Source organism: Bombus affinis, chromosome 17 (genome assembly GCF_024516045.1).
Source record: "Bombus affinis isolate iyBomAffi1 chromosome 17, iyBomAffi1.2, whole genome shotgun sequence".
Taxonomy (NCBI): domain Eukaryota; kingdom Metazoa; phylum Arthropoda; class Insecta; order Hymenoptera; family Apidae; genus Bombus; species Bombus affinis.
In genome coordinates this window covers 6,246,373-6,264,027 of record NC_066360.1, presented here as the reverse complement: position 1 = coordinate 6,264,027, position 17,655 = coordinate 6,246,373, and the positions used below count along the sequence as shown (strand labels likewise).

The 17,655-nt window shown below is 38.0% G+C and overlaps 2 protein-coding genes and 2 long non-coding RNA genes across 12 annotated transcripts in view; 2 read left to right on the top strand and 2 right to left on the bottom strand.

The window, feature by feature from the left end:
- Positions 1–17,655, bottom strand: part of LOC126926273 (fatty acyl-CoA reductase 1-like) — a 285,326-nt gene that overhangs the window by 114,431 nt on the left and 153,240 nt on the right. The gene's annotated exons all lie outside the window — the stretch shown is intronic.
- Positions 1–17,655, top strand: part of LOC126926304 (uncharacterized) — a 137,358-nt gene that overhangs the window by 31,934 nt on the left and 87,769 nt on the right. The window lies entirely within an intron of this gene.
- On the top strand, positions 1,022–2,661 carry LOC126926288 (fatty acyl-CoA reductase 1-like). Of its 2 annotated transcripts, none has more exons than XM_050742574.1 (5): positions 1,022–1,282; positions 1,520–1,703; positions 1,978–2,160; positions 2,335–2,508; positions 2,580–2,661. In XM_050742574.1, exons 1-5 carry the CDS (start codon positions 1,066–1,068, stop codon positions 2,656–2,658), a joined length of 837 nt encoding a protein of 278 aa, XP_050598531.1. In that variant the 5' UTR covers positions 1,022–1,065; the 3' UTR covers positions 2,659–2,661. The 2 variants fall into 2 exon arrangements, with proteins under 2 accessions (XP_050598531.1, XP_050598530.1); XM_050742573.1 differs by having other exon boundaries at positions 1,024–1,282; positions 2,254–2,508.
- Positions 9,470–10,163, bottom strand: LOC126926300 (uncharacterized). Its single transcript, XR_007714467.1, has 2 exons — positions 9,694–10,163; positions 9,470–9,615 (listed from the first exon to the last, which is right to left on the bottom strand). It is a non-coding gene; the product is annotated as an uncharacterized LOC126926300 (long non-coding RNA).

The window sequence follows — 17,655 nt, the reverse complement described above, 5'->3', positions numbered from 1 at the left end:
AAATGAAGACGTCAAATGAAACTACATAAGGAATGTTTAAACTTAGACTCGAAATATTATCGTTACTTAATCGAATATCGTTGACCTAACGCAATTATTTGATTCATGCAAAACGAACCAATAATTATTGAATTACGTAGATTTCTTTAGAAGATAATATATAAAAAGATTTCAACTATAACCAATATGGTATATCATTTAACACATTTTTCCACTTACTGTTTGTCGGGAATGATAATCTATAGCAAATATTGGAACTGAAAGTGTCAAGATCCTGAAACATGGATACAGTCAATAAAGAAAGAAATGAAAATGCGATCAATAAAGGGTTGAATAAGACGAATACTCTCGAAGAGTTCTACGCCGGTAGTGGGATTCTTTTGACTGGGGCAACCGGATTCGTTGGAAAAGGTCTCCTGGAAAAGCTGCTCCGCATGTGTCCGCGCATCACAGCCATTTTTATACTACTTCGTCCAAAAACGGACGAAACGATAGAACAACGAATTAAGAAGCTCATAGATGATCCCGTTCGTAAATATAACCACTTGTTTCCTTCAATGTTTAAACCTGTCAGGAGATAAATTGATTAAATCTCATTTCTGGAATTTTCGTTTTCAGATATACGATGACATCAAAGCAAAATATCCCTCAGTTGTCCACAAAGTTTACCCAGTTAAAGGTGACGTTAGTTTGCCAGATTTAGGTCTTTCGCGAGAAGATAGAAATCTGTTGTTAGAGAAAGTAAACATAGTGTTTCACGCCGCGGCCACTGTGAGATTCAATGAGCCGTTACACGTGGCTGTTAATGTGAATACGAAGGGTACTCTTCGTGTCATCGAGCTTTGGAACGAACTAAAGCATCCGATTAGCTTCGTCCACGTCAGCACAGCTTTTACCAATGCTAATCTATACGAGGTCGAGGAGAAAGTTTATACGTAAGGATAAGTTATACGCGGACATTGTTGCGTGGTTTAGGAATATTACATTTAGAATTATATCATGAAGAATATTTTCACATATCATTAACTTTGCAGCACGAGCTTGAAATCTTCAGAGGTGATCGATATGTGTGACAAATTCGACGAAGCGTCGATCAACCAAATAGAAAAAAAGATTTTAAAAACTTATCCAAACACATACACATTCAGTAAGAATTTAGCAGAGCAAATCGTAGCAAGCAGGTGCAGAGATCTGCCAGTTGCTATAGTGCGGCCAAGCATAATTGGTGCCTCTTTGAAAGAACCATGTCCTGGTTGGATACAGGGTACTTCTGCACTTACAGGTACTTTCGTAAATCTTTTGCAATGATAATTGTTCAATACTCGTCACATTTCAGAAAAGAGGAGTTAATCTGTTGGCTTGTAGGAAGCCAAATAACAGGATTTCCACTAGTTCATCATTATTATAGTTCAAGTTTGCTGTTGTTCATAATTAGGAGAATTCTTTCCTATCTATTTAGTGCTACATTTCTGCTAATCGAAAATCACAAATAATTTCTAAACCAAATTAATGTTACCAGGCATCCTTCTGTTAGCCAGTAGAGGATGTGCAACAGCAATACGGGGTAGGAAAGATGCAAGATTAGATGTAGTGCCCGTCGATTTCATAGTGGACGCGATAATATCTATTGCATGGCATGTCACGCTACATTCTGAGCACGAAGTTAAAGTTTACAATTGCACGAGTAGCGCTAATCCTTTTAGGTAAAATGTATTACGAATCTTTTTCAACTCATGTAATTCGATTGTTACAGTATTCCAAAAAACTCAGTTTGTTTAAGTAATGTGAACAATACGCAAATGAACGTAGAATACAAAAGTACGCTTTTGCTCTCAATACTTCAATTTCGAAAAGTAGTGATATGACATAACATTTATCTAAATTACATAATATTTCCCGAGATACTAACATAACAGTAAACTGTGCTTTAAGTATAGTTGCAATAATTGTAATAATGTAAATGTTCCTATTGACAAGGTGGGGTCAGTTGCAACAGCTCGTGTTGAAGCATAGCAGAGAAACGCCACTGAACGATACGTTATGGTATCCGGATAATCCAATAATAGCTAATAGATATATTTACAAGGTTCGGAGTGTAATTTCGTATTTGCCTGCGTTCGTCATAGATATATTTTTAAGACTCCGAGGTAGTAAACCAATGTGAGTATTCTATCGAACCTCGAACAAAGAGGACAATCTTTCTGAGACAATCTTTGTGTTCATCTACAATAACAATTAAAAATGATATTTCAGAATGATGAAATTTCTAAAATCTAGCTACAAATTGTTCACATCAGTAACATATTTCACCACGAACGAATGGACTTTTCAAAGGGAGAACTGTTCCGACTTGGCGAGGAAGGTGAAAATGTTAAACGACAGCGATATGGTCAAACTAGATTTAGGAGATATGAATTGGGAGAAGTATATTGCAATTTACCTGATGGGTATCAGGAAATTTATTCTAAAACAAGAGTTTCAGCCAACAGCCCGACAACGATTATCAAGGTGCGTATAAAAGTACCTTACTATAAAAAAATAGGAACTAATATAAATACATATATTTTCGGTAATTTCAGGTTGTACTGGATAGATCAAATTTCGAAAATGTTCGGTATAATGATCGTACTATGGATAATATACCTTATCATGTACTGACTATTTGAACCTTATTTTTTCTGTTAAAACAAATACAATATAAATAAAATTTTATGAGAAGGGAAACATAATCCGCTTCATTTTGTCTTTTCACTCGTCCCGTTTCTAAATAAAACTATTTATGACACTGCTCGATGAGGATGCATGTATTTACACGCGAACGATTTCAGATTTATAAACAATTCATACATGCTATTTCAATTTGATTCTGATCTTCTGTCTTCGTAACCATTATGTGTCTTTCTAGGTGTCGAATCTTAGGTTTCTCGAATTATATTTAAATCAAAACTGTAGTTGCTGACACCAGAAATATTCGTTAAACTATTTCGATTAGTTCAATTCTTGTTCGTTAATTTATTAAACAATTTTGAAATCATTCCAATCAATCCTTTCTAATAACTATTTCTAATGGCAGCAAGTACCGTATTGATCTGAATATAATTCAAGAAACCTAAAATTCGATACGTACAATAACATGTAACGGTTACGAACGCCAAAGATCAACATCAGATCGCAACATTTCCCTTCTTTGCTTTTAATCTCAGCTAATGTACATTTAAACCCACTTTCTTACTGTTACGGATTTTGTTTCTAAGTATGACCCGTTCATGCTTTTGGCATCTACATGTATACGAGTTATCTGTATTAATGATCTCTGTGGAAACCAATGTGGCTTCGCAAGTCTTATCCAGAGATGAGCAGATATTTCTGCTAATAGTGAGAAACAGTTCAGCATGAGCAGCCGAGCTAAACAGACGTGAGAAACTGTGTTTCAGTGAAAGCAGTGAATTTTGATAAACGAAAAGACAACAAACACTATAAAATGGTAAAGCTCCAAAATGCAACAGCAAATGCCACCAACCAAAATAACAAACAAAGGTAAAATATATTACATAGATAAATCTACAAATGCGTTAAGTAAAAAACAACCAATAAACAAAGAACAGGAAAGTTCTTCAACAAAATGGAAACGTTGCAAAACAAAGAAGAAAACAGCTACAATGACGAACTATCGTATCAACATGAACACTGGAAGGTAGCAACAGCGCACAAAAAGCGTAAAATAATACCAGACACAAGCGCCATGAAAATTTCAGACACAGAAAAGCAACAACGGCTACAAGATATCCCATTCCGAAATTCATTCGGTTCACTTCTGACCAACAAATAGGTCACAACTCATATCGTTAAACCACCACCGATCTACATAGATGCCCAAATCGATCCGCTAATCGAATTATGGAACAACACTGCTTGTTACGTCGCGTACGTTCCGCGCGACGTCCTTTAATGTCTGACCGTCAAGGCCCAAGCACCGTTAGAGAAACCCTCAATAAACCTAATGCCCCACCATAAACCGAGTTTTATTAGCTTGTAGGAAACTTTAATCCTGCAAGTATTTTCGGTTTATAACTGGTACTTAAAAAGTCCTTAGATCTATTGTACGTTCTTACAGATTACGGAGAAAGCTGGTAGTTATCACGGGAAAACCCGGTAATTATATGATCGGGAAAACATTTCTATAATAGAAAAGTCTGGATTTTCCCATGAGTCATGTTGGTAGGGTGCTTACACCTCCCATCTTCAATCATCGACGTCTTAGCCAATGGGTAGCGCCGATCCTTGTCCTCAATTTCATAACGAAAAGTCTGAACAACGAATCAACTTCCTTCGTTCAAAAAGCACACCCATACCGTGCTTTCCTCCGTAATCACATCAGAACCAGTTCTCAGAGTTCCTTCGGCTCTCACAGTTCCTATAGTCCCTATACCTCTCACAGTACCTACCGGACAAAGAGTTCCGACGGCTCTCAACATATCCCGCTAGTCAATCAAAGTCAACATATACGAATTCTCTCATCAACGAATAATCCTTTTCTTCGTTACCTGTATTTTAGTCAACGGCGTTACTAATTTGTGTGATTGTACAAAGTGTTGGAAATATATATTTTTATAACTCTGCGAATCACAGTGTTATACTACAACAAACACCCCTATTATCCTAACCGAAACAAGGGGATCGAACTATTCGTGGTGTTGATTATTACAATCGTAACGGGAATTTACGACTCCCGTTGACTCGTATTCTCGTGACCACGTCTCCCCGCGATAGCTCGAAAATACACTGCTGGAAGAGAAAACTTCAGTATAAAGCAATTAAAACTTGTTATCGAATCGGAATATTTCGCTAGTTATATAAGACGATCTGTCTGCGACACTGTAGCACCACGAGCGACGGTTACGAACACGACCTATAGTAAGCTTCGGGGCGTAATAAAACCAGCACAAGTAAAAGTGCAAACAAACTACAGAAAGCATTAGAAATGCAACGCAAGCATTAAAAGAGAAAAGCGTTTGGTATTGTACATACCAGCTCAAAACAGAAAAATTAATAAACATCGGACATTAAGCAAGAACAACAAATAACATAACCAGATATGATACGAAACAGTCATTGCCAGTGTTTCCAATAGAACTTGAATCCAAAGCTAATAACAAAGGAATTCTTGACGTTAAAGAAATCATAAACACAATAGTGTAGGATCTCTACTACAATTAGTTTATTTACGATAGATTAAACAGATGTTGATTAAACAGGATATGATGGTTGTTTAACGTGAATTACTCAAAATGACGTACTAGAATTAAGATAACTAAATAATTAACTTGCAACTCTCGTCGCTACGGTTCCAACGTTCTCTTTCACGCGGACCATACTCTCTCGAAAACGCTAGTGTCACGTAATATAAAAAAAAAGAGGAAATCGAAGATAAAAAGAAAAAATAAAATATAAAAAAGAAATAAAAAGAGAATTAATTTTTAAAATATTTGGTTTACACTAATTACGATTTTCTTCTGAACTCTAACCGTGACTTTCCAATACTGAAGCTCTTACAATTTGACTTTCGATCAGATCTGTTTCATTTTCCTTTGTCACCCCTCAATATCTCCACTATCCATGCGTTTGTTAAGCGTCCGCGACCGTTGCCACGCACGCCTTCTTCTCGAACATTCGGCGAAAGGACCGTTGGGATATTGATGGCTCGTTAGGCACTTCGGCGATATACATTTTCGCCGAGTACCGCCACATCTTTATCTCCGTCATCAGTCCATCGGATTTCATAGTATGCCGGTCGTGACACTAGCAACACACTGTCGACAACGCAATTCGCACTCCCTGATGTCTCGATTTACACTCTCCCACTTCTCAACTAATACTCTCTGAATTCTCAACTAACACTGACTGTTAATTCGTCTTTCCCCATTAGCATCGCTTTGTCTGTTTTCTTAGCCCCACCACACACGTAATGGAAATCACCCAGCAAGCTATAAATGGTGCGAAATCAGAAAACAACTACAACGAAAACTATCTCCATCGCTTCGAAGCAGAACATACGGCAATTATCCCTTGCAACCAGAAATTGCAGAATTAGAGCCAACACCAAATGTATAAAACCGAACTACAGAAATATGAACACCTGTGATGGCCGAGGTTATGCACAAGTAATTCACCAAACATCACTATTTAACACCCAAAATCAAAACAACAATAACGACGCTACAGAAATCAAGGAATTGCTCAAGCAATGCATCAAGGACACTGAAATGGTAACAAACATGATAAGTGAGCTAAACGCAGTACTCGGACAACAAACACAACAAATTACAATCATGCTATAACTTCTTACAAACGTGTTAAGTAAAAAATAGAAATGGACACGCTAAAAATATCAGCTTGGATATCCAATGGTCTCCAACCACGAGCCCTCAAAGATGCATGAAAATACCATATTACTATCTATGATACCAAACACCCCTCATGAAAAGCACAAGCAGTGATAGTAAGAAACGATATCAAACGCTACTTGCATAGCCAAATTAGTCTGGAAAACGTTCAAGTAACCACCGTTACAATACAAACTAACAGCAATTACTTCCAGATGTCAGCAGTATATGTACCACCGCGACACGAAATGACACAGCACAAATTGGTACAGTACTTTCAATCCTTAGGTGACAAATACATCGCAATGCAAAGCACACACTATGGGGCTCAAGATTTAACACACATCCAGGTAGAACATTAGAAAATTACAATAGGACAAGTAATCTCAACATATTATCCACAGGAAGACCAAAATACTGGCCGGCAGATCTAAACAAAATTCCTGACTTGCTTGATTTTGCAGTTATAAAAGGACTAAATGCAAACAAATTAAAAATAACAGCCAGTCTGGAACTTAGCTCCGATCATACACCGATAATAATAGAACACACATGCAAACCAATATTTTATAGCAAACCGAAGTCACTTTGCATTAAAAGCACCAAATGGCAAACATCGATTAACTCCACTTTTAGGAAATGAAAGGAGTATTGAACAATTACTATTGAAAAAGATCTATGAAAATACTTGTTAATGCAGAAATATTCTGTATCCAACCAGGACATGGCTCTTTCAAAGAGGCACCAATTATGCTTGGCCGAACTATCGCAACTGGCATATCTTTGCACTTGGTTGCTACAATTTGCTCTGCTAAATTCTTACTGAATGTGTATGTGTTCGGATAAGATTTTAAAATCTTTTTTCTATTTGGTTGATAGACGTTTTTCGAATTTGTCACACATGTCGATCATCTCTGAAGGTTTCAAGCTCGTACTGCAAAGTCGATAATAAGTGAATATAAATTAATTCGTAAACCATGGAACAACGTTTGCGTATAACTTATACTTACGTATAAACTTTCTCCCCAATCTCATGTAGATTCGCGTAACGACGTGTAACGGCTCGTTGAATCTCACAGTGGCCGCGGCGTGAAACACTATGTTTACTTTCTCTAACAATCTTCTTGCGAAAGACTTAAATATGGCAGACTAACGTCACCTTTAATTGGGTGAACTTTGTGGAGATCTGAGGGGTTTTTGCTTTGATGTTTTGTTTTTGTTGTTGGTTCAGGTGTAGCGGTTGTCCTTGCTGCTTCTTGGATAATTTCTGTCAATGTTACTACTGCCTGTTCTATGTGTTCGGGAGTTTTCAATGGGATGTTGCAGTTTATTTTGCTTTCGATTATTTCTTTAAATGTTTGCCATTTGCTGTCGTTTTGTTCGCTTATCATTCTAGTTAGCATTTCGGTATTTTTGATGGATTGTTTGAGAAGTTCCTTGATTTCTGTAGTGTCGTTGCTGATGTTGTTGTGATATTGTTTGTCAGAAGGTGGCGATTGGCTGATTACTTGCACGTAGCTTCGGCTACCAAAGATGTTGGTACTGCTGTGAATTTGGTATTGTCGCGGTTTTTGCGTTGTCCTGTTGCGCTTGTAAGTTATTGCATGTCCTGTTTCGTAGCAGCGGAAACCGTTTACGTTGTAATTGTTTCCTGACTTCATACCCTTTATAACTGGCTAGGTGGTTTCCGTTACAGTTATAGCATCTAACTTCTTCTATTTTTCCTGTGGATGGGCAGTGTATTGTTAAATGGTTTTTTGTACATTTAACACATGCCGGGCTTCTGTTACAATAATTTTTTGTGTGGCCGTATTGCTGACACCTTATGCATTACGGAATATCTTTTTTATGTCTAGGTGGCTCCACTGTTACTATTGTGTTTAGTAATTTTTTGATTTAATATATATCTTTATTATTGTTTTTAGGTTCAAGCTGAATTAGAAATAGCGGTAATCGTTGTTTGGTATCGTACTTGGTTATGTTACTTATTGATCTTACCTGGTGTCCGATTTTTCCTAGTTCCTCGCTTATGTTGTCAGTGTTTGTTTTTGAGTGTAATCCCCTGATTTCTATTTTGTAAGTTTTGTCGGTTTTGAGCTGATAGGTGTGATACCCTGCATTTTGATCCTTTAGTGATTTTGTCACTTTTCTGAATGTGTTTGGGGTGTTGGTTGCACTTTCACCTGGTCTATTTTTATCTGTTTGGTAACATAGTTATCTTTCCCTGCAGTGTTGTTTAGTAGTTCGATGAGGGGGTCAATTATTTTCGCATCTATATATATTGGTGGTGGTTTATCAATGCGGGTTGTTGGTTTTTCCGTTGAGTCCGTTGCTGCCTCTCCTGGCAGTGCGCTAAATGAGTTACTGAATTTGATATCCTGCAGCCATTGTTTTTTTTCTTGTAGTACACTTTTCCTGCCGCTTGTGCACGGGGTTACTTTACGTTTTTTGCTGGAAGTTGCCACCGTCCAGCTTTCTTCGTGGTGTGTTAGTTCGTTGTTCCAGTCATTGTCTTGTGATATTTCCATGTTTATTTCGTTTGTTTCTGTATTTTCGTGTTCTTCGTTAATTGGTTGCCACTGTGGTCGAGATGACGATCATGCGAATGTGAGGAGTATATACTTTTTATTTACTGCAAATCTCCTTTCTCCTTTCATTTCTGGATTCATGCACGACTCACGTTCAGAACATAACAATGATATGCTATATATGTATATACTTTAAACAAAAGCAAAAGGAGAAATAAGCAACTAACTAGAGCAAAAAGATAGGAAAAGCGAAGCATCTTCGAAAAAACTGAATTTTATGTTGAATTTGTATGTCCGACGAGGACTGAGAAAATGTTTCACTGGTCAAAGTATTACCAATTTTCTTTATTACTTATTCACAAAGAACTTAAATTACAAGAACAAGATCAAAATGACTGAAATACCACAGCAAAAATTAAATATTATTAAGGATCTAACATTGGTTCTTATTTTAGAACATTTGCTGATTATAATTTTGGTAGTTTTTAAATAAGCAAGTACGAAGATTATAATACAACTTCCACTTACAGAAACTGTTTTTAATTTCTCTAACTATCCTTAAGTTTCGCTGTTCTTTGAATTTTTATACGTCATCAAGAACGGTCTTTCCGAAGTAGGACACAGAAATTTTTCAAATAGCGAAGTGAGAGCCCTACTCTTGTTACCAACTGGTTCCAACAAATTGTTCCACAGATTATTCGCATCTTAGGAAACACAAAACATTTCTGATTATCAACGTAACACTCATTAAATAATTGTATAGTTTCATCTGTTATACTCACACAGTGCATGTAGTTTTTGACTCCAATGAAAGCAATCAGCATTAAGGTATGAGAGGTCGGTAAATCCATCCTCGGCAAGAGGTATTTTTGCATCTTTCAGAGTCGGTAAAAATTTTACAGTGAAGTCATTTCTATGAAATTCTGGATAATTAGCGACTTCTTCGTCAATCTTTTGCCACCTAAAGAAATGGAACAAAATGTCATATTCTTCATATGTATCTTAGAATCGATATCAAATGGTACTTGAAATTTGTTAGGGAAGTAATATCGTATAAATGTGAAATAATAAAAATGTGGATCTACATTCGTTCGTGTAAAAAAAGAAAGCGCAATTCTGTTGTTCTCGATTTTCATCTTATTTTAGCTCTAAGAATCTGTACCGAAATTTACCTGCGGTATCAGACGAGTGTCGATACGTTTATGGTGTTTCAAGTACAGTACTTGTTTCCGATCGATTAGAAAAGAATCAATATCGATAACTGATACCTTGATATTAATGAATAACAGATTGAAATTCGTAGGTTGATGTCGATAGCATTGATACAGTATCGGTGACATTACTGGATATGTGTTATAGAAATACGAACTGGTCGTCTGTATACGTATTCATAATATACGTTTATAAATATATTTATCAGTGTTTTTTCATCCAAAGTTGAGCCCGACATTGCCCGAGTTACCAGTCAGATCTTAATGTGAATTGAATTCAAAGATGATCAATCTACATCGTTTTCTAACAACTCCTTTCAATAAAGTTATTCACCAACATTTAACAAAAATGAAATACGCTTAAATATAAAATAAAAGTTAAGGTAATTGGGCACAAAAGCGGTTGCATTTCCGATTTTGATGAAATTTATCTATAATGTAAAACCCATCATTCAGAACAACATTATACTATAAACATTATACCATTACTCGACTTTAGTTTCCGAGGTATTTGCAAGAATCTGCTGGTAATACTACATTGGATCTTATCCATACATGCACGTCCATGGCAACGTATGCGTCAGCGTGGTGCGATCGTTTCTATAAACTCATCATAGCTGCCGGGAAACGATCTGTATAACGAATGAACTCGTGGAAAAAGTTGGACAAAACATGGGAGTCTGCAATGTTACTCAATGTCAACGGCTAATAGCCTCACGCGTTTTGCTGTTCCATTATGCTGAGCGGCAGGCTAGATACTCGGCAACATTGAATACCATTGCCGTCACCGCGTGTTTTGTCAAACTTCTTCGCATTTACATCCAAAACAAAACATGATTTTGTGGCTTTATTGATGCTTTCCTTAGCGAAAATCTATTTTCTATCGCGTGCTAGTATTAAATTTTCTTATAGACATTTAATTTTTGAAATAACTTGTAAAATTAGCAAAAAACGGTCGCGTTCTAAGCGTCCATTTCGCTTTGCAATTTCGCATCGCTTATACTTGCAATTTCATACTTGCATCTAATCCTTTTAAATTGTAATTATAATTTTTAATTATATTGCAAGTGTGTTTCTAGTGAATAAAGGGTAATGTAATTAAATTTTGAAAATAGTTCATCAAAACTGCAGTATAATACTTCTCGAATTATAATGTCAATAGTTTTATGATTTTTATTCGTTATTAACGAACGTATAAAGGCCTTGAGTAATTTTTATTTTAATATGCGAATACAAATGGTAAAGGTAAATAATTTAGATTTTATGCGAATTTATGTTCTATTAATCATATGTTAATTTCAATGATTATATGCATATTAAAACACCACCTGCCATATAGTAAATATGTATTGTATATAATTACCTTGTCTACGAATATACGAACCTTCCAATGTTCTTTGATATCTATCCTCGGGTCTTCTTTTATTTTATTGACCAAATATGTCGCCATGAAAGTTATATCTCTAGACATAGCTCCACCTTCGGCGACATTTAACTGCGCAGCTGGATCAATACTTATAGAGTCGCTAAGTAAATAACCTACTAATTTAGGATTGAATTCCTGCATATAGGAAAATCGGACTATGAAAGATTTCAGTATTCGCATTTATAGCGATAACACAAATCGTATGCGTAAACAATGCAGATGTAAGAAATGAACAAACTTTAAGAATATTAGGGAGAGTCAGGTACTGTCGCCAAGTTCCTTGACCGTCGATACTGCCTACTATGCCTCTATTTTAAATGTTCACTTCGAACGTATAAATCGAAGTAACTGCAGCGCCGATTGTCAAGGAATCACCCATTGCGGCAAAGACATCTATGTCTCCTGGTTTTAAATGGTGAACCGACTCGGGATCTTTAGAAGATCTGCCGGCTAAACAAATTAAAGTAAAGACATTAGAATACATATGAACTTCAAAAGGTAAGCATCAATTTTACTATCCTTAAACAACAGTAAGGTGAGGAGCTTGTAACGTTACATATCTATCTTCAAAAATGATAATAATAGGATAAGACTATGAATGAACTCGAAATCACATTGACATTCTTGTAGCCACTACAAATTATGAAGAACAGCGTCCTTCACTGTAATTTCCTGCCACAGAATTTCACCGATTGGTAGATTTAAGATAAATTGCAAAAATTATTGGAAATAAAAAAAATCTGTGATTTAAATTGAATAGTGATTTTAAAGAATAAATACGACGATATAATATTTACAAGTGATGTCATGAAGTATTTGACAACAATAATCATTGACTTGGTTAAATACTTATTACGTTGCAAGGAAAAGGGACGTCTACTGGAACTTCCTTTTGAAATTTCTTTTATTCCGTAATTGAGACATTCGATCCTCGTTTCTTGTGCCTACAAAATAGTTATTTTAAGACAATTTACAAAAATACTTCATCTGTGATGTAACGTTGCACGCGATATGTCAAAATTCCGATCAAGTAATTGCAACGAAAATTTCAAAACTTTTACAAACGTTATCGAATTAATTTTAAATGTACAGATGTATAATCTTGATATCTTATAGTAATAAGAGCATCGTTTCCAGTTCTTAAATTTAACATGCGTATTTTAATTGTCTAGAATTTTAAAAGCATGTGAAAATTCATGAACCACTGTATATTTTCAAGATTTATGCTATAAAGTATACGTGTAGTGGCGAGGTATCAACTCTTCCTCCTGGACCCCGTCACTAACCTAACCAAACCCAATTTCCATCTGATATCACAATCAGGTTCTTGCCTCTTATACTCGTATAACAAGACTGACCAGTATTTTAAAAACAAATGGAAATGCTATACGGTCATTTCACATTTACCTAACAGCTCGTCATTTTTAATACATTTCAGGACTGCTGTTTAGTTTCGTTACGAATTGCGAAATAAGTACTGCTTACAAAATTCTTCATCTCAAGGACCAGAAGACGGTGCCATAGAATTCATAACGGGTGTTACTTGAAAATATAATCTCTACAATATTTATATGTTAAAAAAAAATGATCCGTGCTGTGCAAGTTTTTGTCCACTTTTACCGAAAAAAATTTCGTCAACTTATCATTTTCAGTTCGTTCGTGAGCGCCGAGGCGTGCAGACGTGCCCGGCAAAGTCCACAAAGTAGCAAGTACCATCCAGTTGCTGCTGAGTGCCGAGACGTGCAGACGTGTGTCCAGTGCCCTGTGAAGTTCACAAAACTCCACGTGACGCCCAGCTGACGAAAGCAAATCCAACTAACCTAGCCAGGGGTTAACAGCCTCTCGACTAGTTCTTTCACACTGAACTAACTAGCTCGATGATGGCTCTATCATTTCCAACAGGCTCCCCGGAGCAAAATTATAACACCGCCATGTTTCCTCCCCCGTGGCAAGAGGGCAACGCAACTATCCTGGTAAATGACCACCACACGAAAAAACGAAAGCTCGAACCGACCAAGACAAATGTAAACAAGATTCAAACCAAACCATCAGCCAGCCAAGTGACTACCTACAATAGATTCTCAATTCTGGAGTCCACGGAAGACTCCATGATTACAACCGAAGAGGTAAATAATCTCCATACTCAAAGAATTCCCCCTCCCCCACCGATATTCATTAACGACGTAATCGACATACAGTCAATGATTAAAACTATCGAAAAAGACATCAGCAAAGAAGACTACAAGCTAAAGATTAACAACAACCAAGTGAAAATACTGCCGTCCCACCCAGACGCCTATAGAAAGTTAACCAAGCTATTAAAAACGTTAAACGCCAAATTCCACACATACCAGCTCAAACAAGAAAGACCATTTCGAGTGGTGCTGCGCAATATCCATCACTCAGTCGATCTAGACGAACTAAAATGCGAACTGTCAAATCACGGCCACGAAGTAACTAACATCAGTAACATTAGGCATAGAATCACAAAAAACCCACTATCCTTATTTTTTATAGACCTAAAACAAAAAACAAACAATAAAGAAATCTACAATATCAATCGGCTGATGAACTCCATAGTTAAGTTCGAGCCACCTCTTGTAAAGAAAGAAATAATACAATGCAAGAGGTGTCAAAGGTACGGTCACACGCAGAAGTACTGCAATCACAACTTCCGGTGCGTAAAATGTGCAGGTAACCACCCCACTGACCAATGCACTAAATCCCCGGAAACCCCCGCCAAGTGTATCCACTGTCAAGGAGAGCATCCTGCGAACTACAAAGGATGCTCAGCCTACAAATCGCTACATAATATAAAGTATCCAAAACTGAGACCCAAGGACATAAACATACATGAACCTAAACCCCAAAAACTCACCACACCAACAGTATCCTATGCGCAGGCAACGCAAGGAAACGTGTACAACTCGAAAACACACAGTGTACACACAGAAAATAGAATTCCCACCCCACCAAGCACTGACAACTTTACCAGACTCGAAAAACTTATCGAGAAGCAAACTGAGCAAATTAACAACTTGCTGTCACTACTCACACGCTTCATGGACAAATTCATAAGCACAGAAGCAAAATAAAACCAATGCGAATAGCTCTGTGGAACGCCAACGGTCTAGCTCAGCACAAAGCCGAACTAGAACTATTCTTAAAACAACAGCAAATCGATGTGATGCTTATATCCGAAACCCACTTCACCGACAAAAACTACCTCAAAATACACGGCTACAACTTCTACCACACCCAACACCCCAGCGGAAAGGCTCACGGCGGCACCGGAATCATAATCAAGTCAAACATCAAGCACTACGAACTCCAACCATTCCAGAAAGACTACCTCCAAGCAACAAACGTAGCAATAGAAGACTGTCATGGTACAATCACCACCTCAGCTGTATACTGCCCTCCCAGACACTCCATCGCCAAAGAAGACTTTGACCACTTCCTGGACACCCTGGGCAGCAAATTCATAGCCGGAGGAGACTACAACGCTAAACACACCCAATGGGGCAGCAGACTGGTCACAGTAAGAGGCAAAAACCTCCTCAACAGCATACTAACCAACAACCTCAACTACCTTACCACGTACGAACCCACACACTGGCCCACCGACACAAACAAAATACCCGATCTCCTTGATTTCTTCATAACCAAAAATATCTCGTCAAGACACGTCCAAATCAATTCCTCGGCTGATCTCTCCTCTGATCATTCCCCCGTGATAGTAACAGTCAGTTCAACTATCATCGAGAATACACCTAATGGCTCCATTCATAACCAACACACCAACTGGCAGCTCTTTAGAGAAGTCTTTACCCACACAACTTCAGCCTCAACCTCACTAAAAACCAATGATGAAATCGAAGCAGCCACGGAATACCTAAATGCGAGTATAATAAACGCTATCCGCGTCTCCACACCGGCAAAAACGTCCACCAGCAACCACGAATACCCCCAGTACATACTAAAAAAAATAGCAGAAAAACGTAGACTAAGAAGGATATGGCAGACCCATAGAACACCGGAGGACAAACGCAAACTAAACAACGCAACTAGAAAACTATCCAAAACCATAAAGAACTACAATAATGACCGTTTTCACAAATATCTCGCCAGCCTGTCCCCCACAGCCGACTCAAACTACTCACTATGGAAAGCCTCCAGGAAACTCACGCGCCCCCCACAAATAATACCTCCAATCCGCCGCCCGCAGGGTGGATGGGCGCGTAGCCCTATAGAAAAAGCCAACCTATTTGCCAAACATTTGACTGAAGTATTCCAACCCCATTCCTCCATAGCCGCAGCGGACGTCACCGAATACCTGCACACTCCCTTCCAAATGTCCCCTCCTATTCAACCCTTCACTTCTGCAGAGATCATAGAAGCAATCAGTCGCCTAAACCCCAAGAAAGCAGCAGGTCACGACCAAATAGGAAATAAAGCAATCAAGGAACTTCCCATAAAAGGGATTGCACTCATCGCATCAATCTTTAACGCCATCCTCCGCCTTGAACACTTTCCTAAGGCGTGGAAAATCTCACTAATCACCCTCATCCCCAAACCCGGTAAACCAATATATGAAACCAGCTCCTATCGCCCAATCAGTCTCTTACCTACCCTGTCTAAACTATTCGAGAGGATGCTCACGAATCGTCTCCTTCCACTCCTAGAAGAATTGAAGACTCTCCCAGATCACCAATTCGGCTTCCGAAAACAACACTCAACAGTAGAGCAAATCCACCGCATAACCCACATAATCAGCCAAACCCTCGAAAAGAAAAAATACTGCTCAGCCGTATTCCTAGACATCCAACAGGCATTTGATAAAGTATGGCATGAAGGGCTACTCTACAAGCTTAAAAAAATCCTACCCCACCCATACTACTCCATCTTAAAATCCTACCTAACCAACAGACAATTCATAGTTAAATGTCTAGGCGCCACTTCCGCAACATTCCCAATAAAATCCGGCATACCGCAAGGTAGTGTCCTCGGACCCCTACTATTCTCCATCTACACTGCCGACTTACCCATATCAAACGAGGTAACAATAGCAACATTTGCCGACGACACAGCACTATTAGCTACCCACGCAGACCCGGCAATTGCCTCATCCACTCTCCAGCGAAGTCTCGACTCCATGGAAAAGTGGTTCCAAAAATGGGGTTTTAAAATAAACGAAAAAAAATCCTCCCATGTAACCTTCACGCTCCGAAAACAAACCTGCCCCCAGGTCACCATTAACAACACAATAATCCCAAGCAAGGACTCCGTAAGATACCTGGGCATGACCCTGGACAGGAGGCTAACTTGGGAAAAACATATCTCCGAAAAAACAAAGCAACTAAAGGAAAAACTAAGAAAATTCTATTGGCTCACGGGCCGACGCTCCAAACTAAACATACAGAACAAAATAACCCTCTACAAGGCCGTAATAAAACCTGTCTGGACCTACGGAATCCAACTATGGGGAACAGCAAGTAACTCCAACATTGAGATACTCCAACGCTTCCAATCGAAAACGCTAAGATCCCTATTAAATGCACCCTGGTATGTTACCAACGAAACAATCCACCGAGACCTCAAGATACCCACAGTCAAAGATGAAATACACAAGTTCAGAAGCAGATATAGCACAAGAGTCAACAACCACCACAACCCACTAGTCACCCAACTACTGGACACGACGGACCAGATCCGCAGACTAAAAAGAAAATACCCACTAGATTAAACCATTAGTCCTACTAGAATCAACAATATAAAACTATTATAATCCATGTCATTGTATCACGCCAAACTAAGTTACTGAAAATTCTCAACGAGAATTGATTGTAAATATTCTACTAAATAAAAAAAAAAAAAAAAAAAAAAACTTATCATTTTCATCAGTTTGCTGGTGAGTGCCGAAGCGTGCAGACGTGTGTCCAGTGCCCTGTGAAGTTCACAAAACGACACATGACGCCCATCTGTCGAAAGCGAATCTAACCAACCTAGCAAAGTGTTCGCAAACGTGCTAGTGAAAAATCCAACGCTACTAAGCTCTGACCCGAATCACAGCCTCTCGACTAGTTTCTTCATATTGAATTAACTAG

Bases quoted from the DNA above. Each gene is read 5' to 3' on its own strand.
- LOC126926288 (XM_050742573.1), top strand. From the start codon at position 1,066: ATGTGTGACAAATTCGACGAAGCGTCGATCAACCAAATAGAAAAAAAG. The intron at 1,704-1,977 runs GTAAAATGTATT...CCTATTGACAAG, and splicing joins AGTAGCGCTAATCCTTTTAG to GTGGGGTCAGTTGCAACAGC. The intron at 2,161-2,253 runs GTGAGTATTCTA...ATGATATTTCAG, and splicing joins CTCCGAGGTAGTAAACCAAT to AATGATGAAATTTCTAAAAT.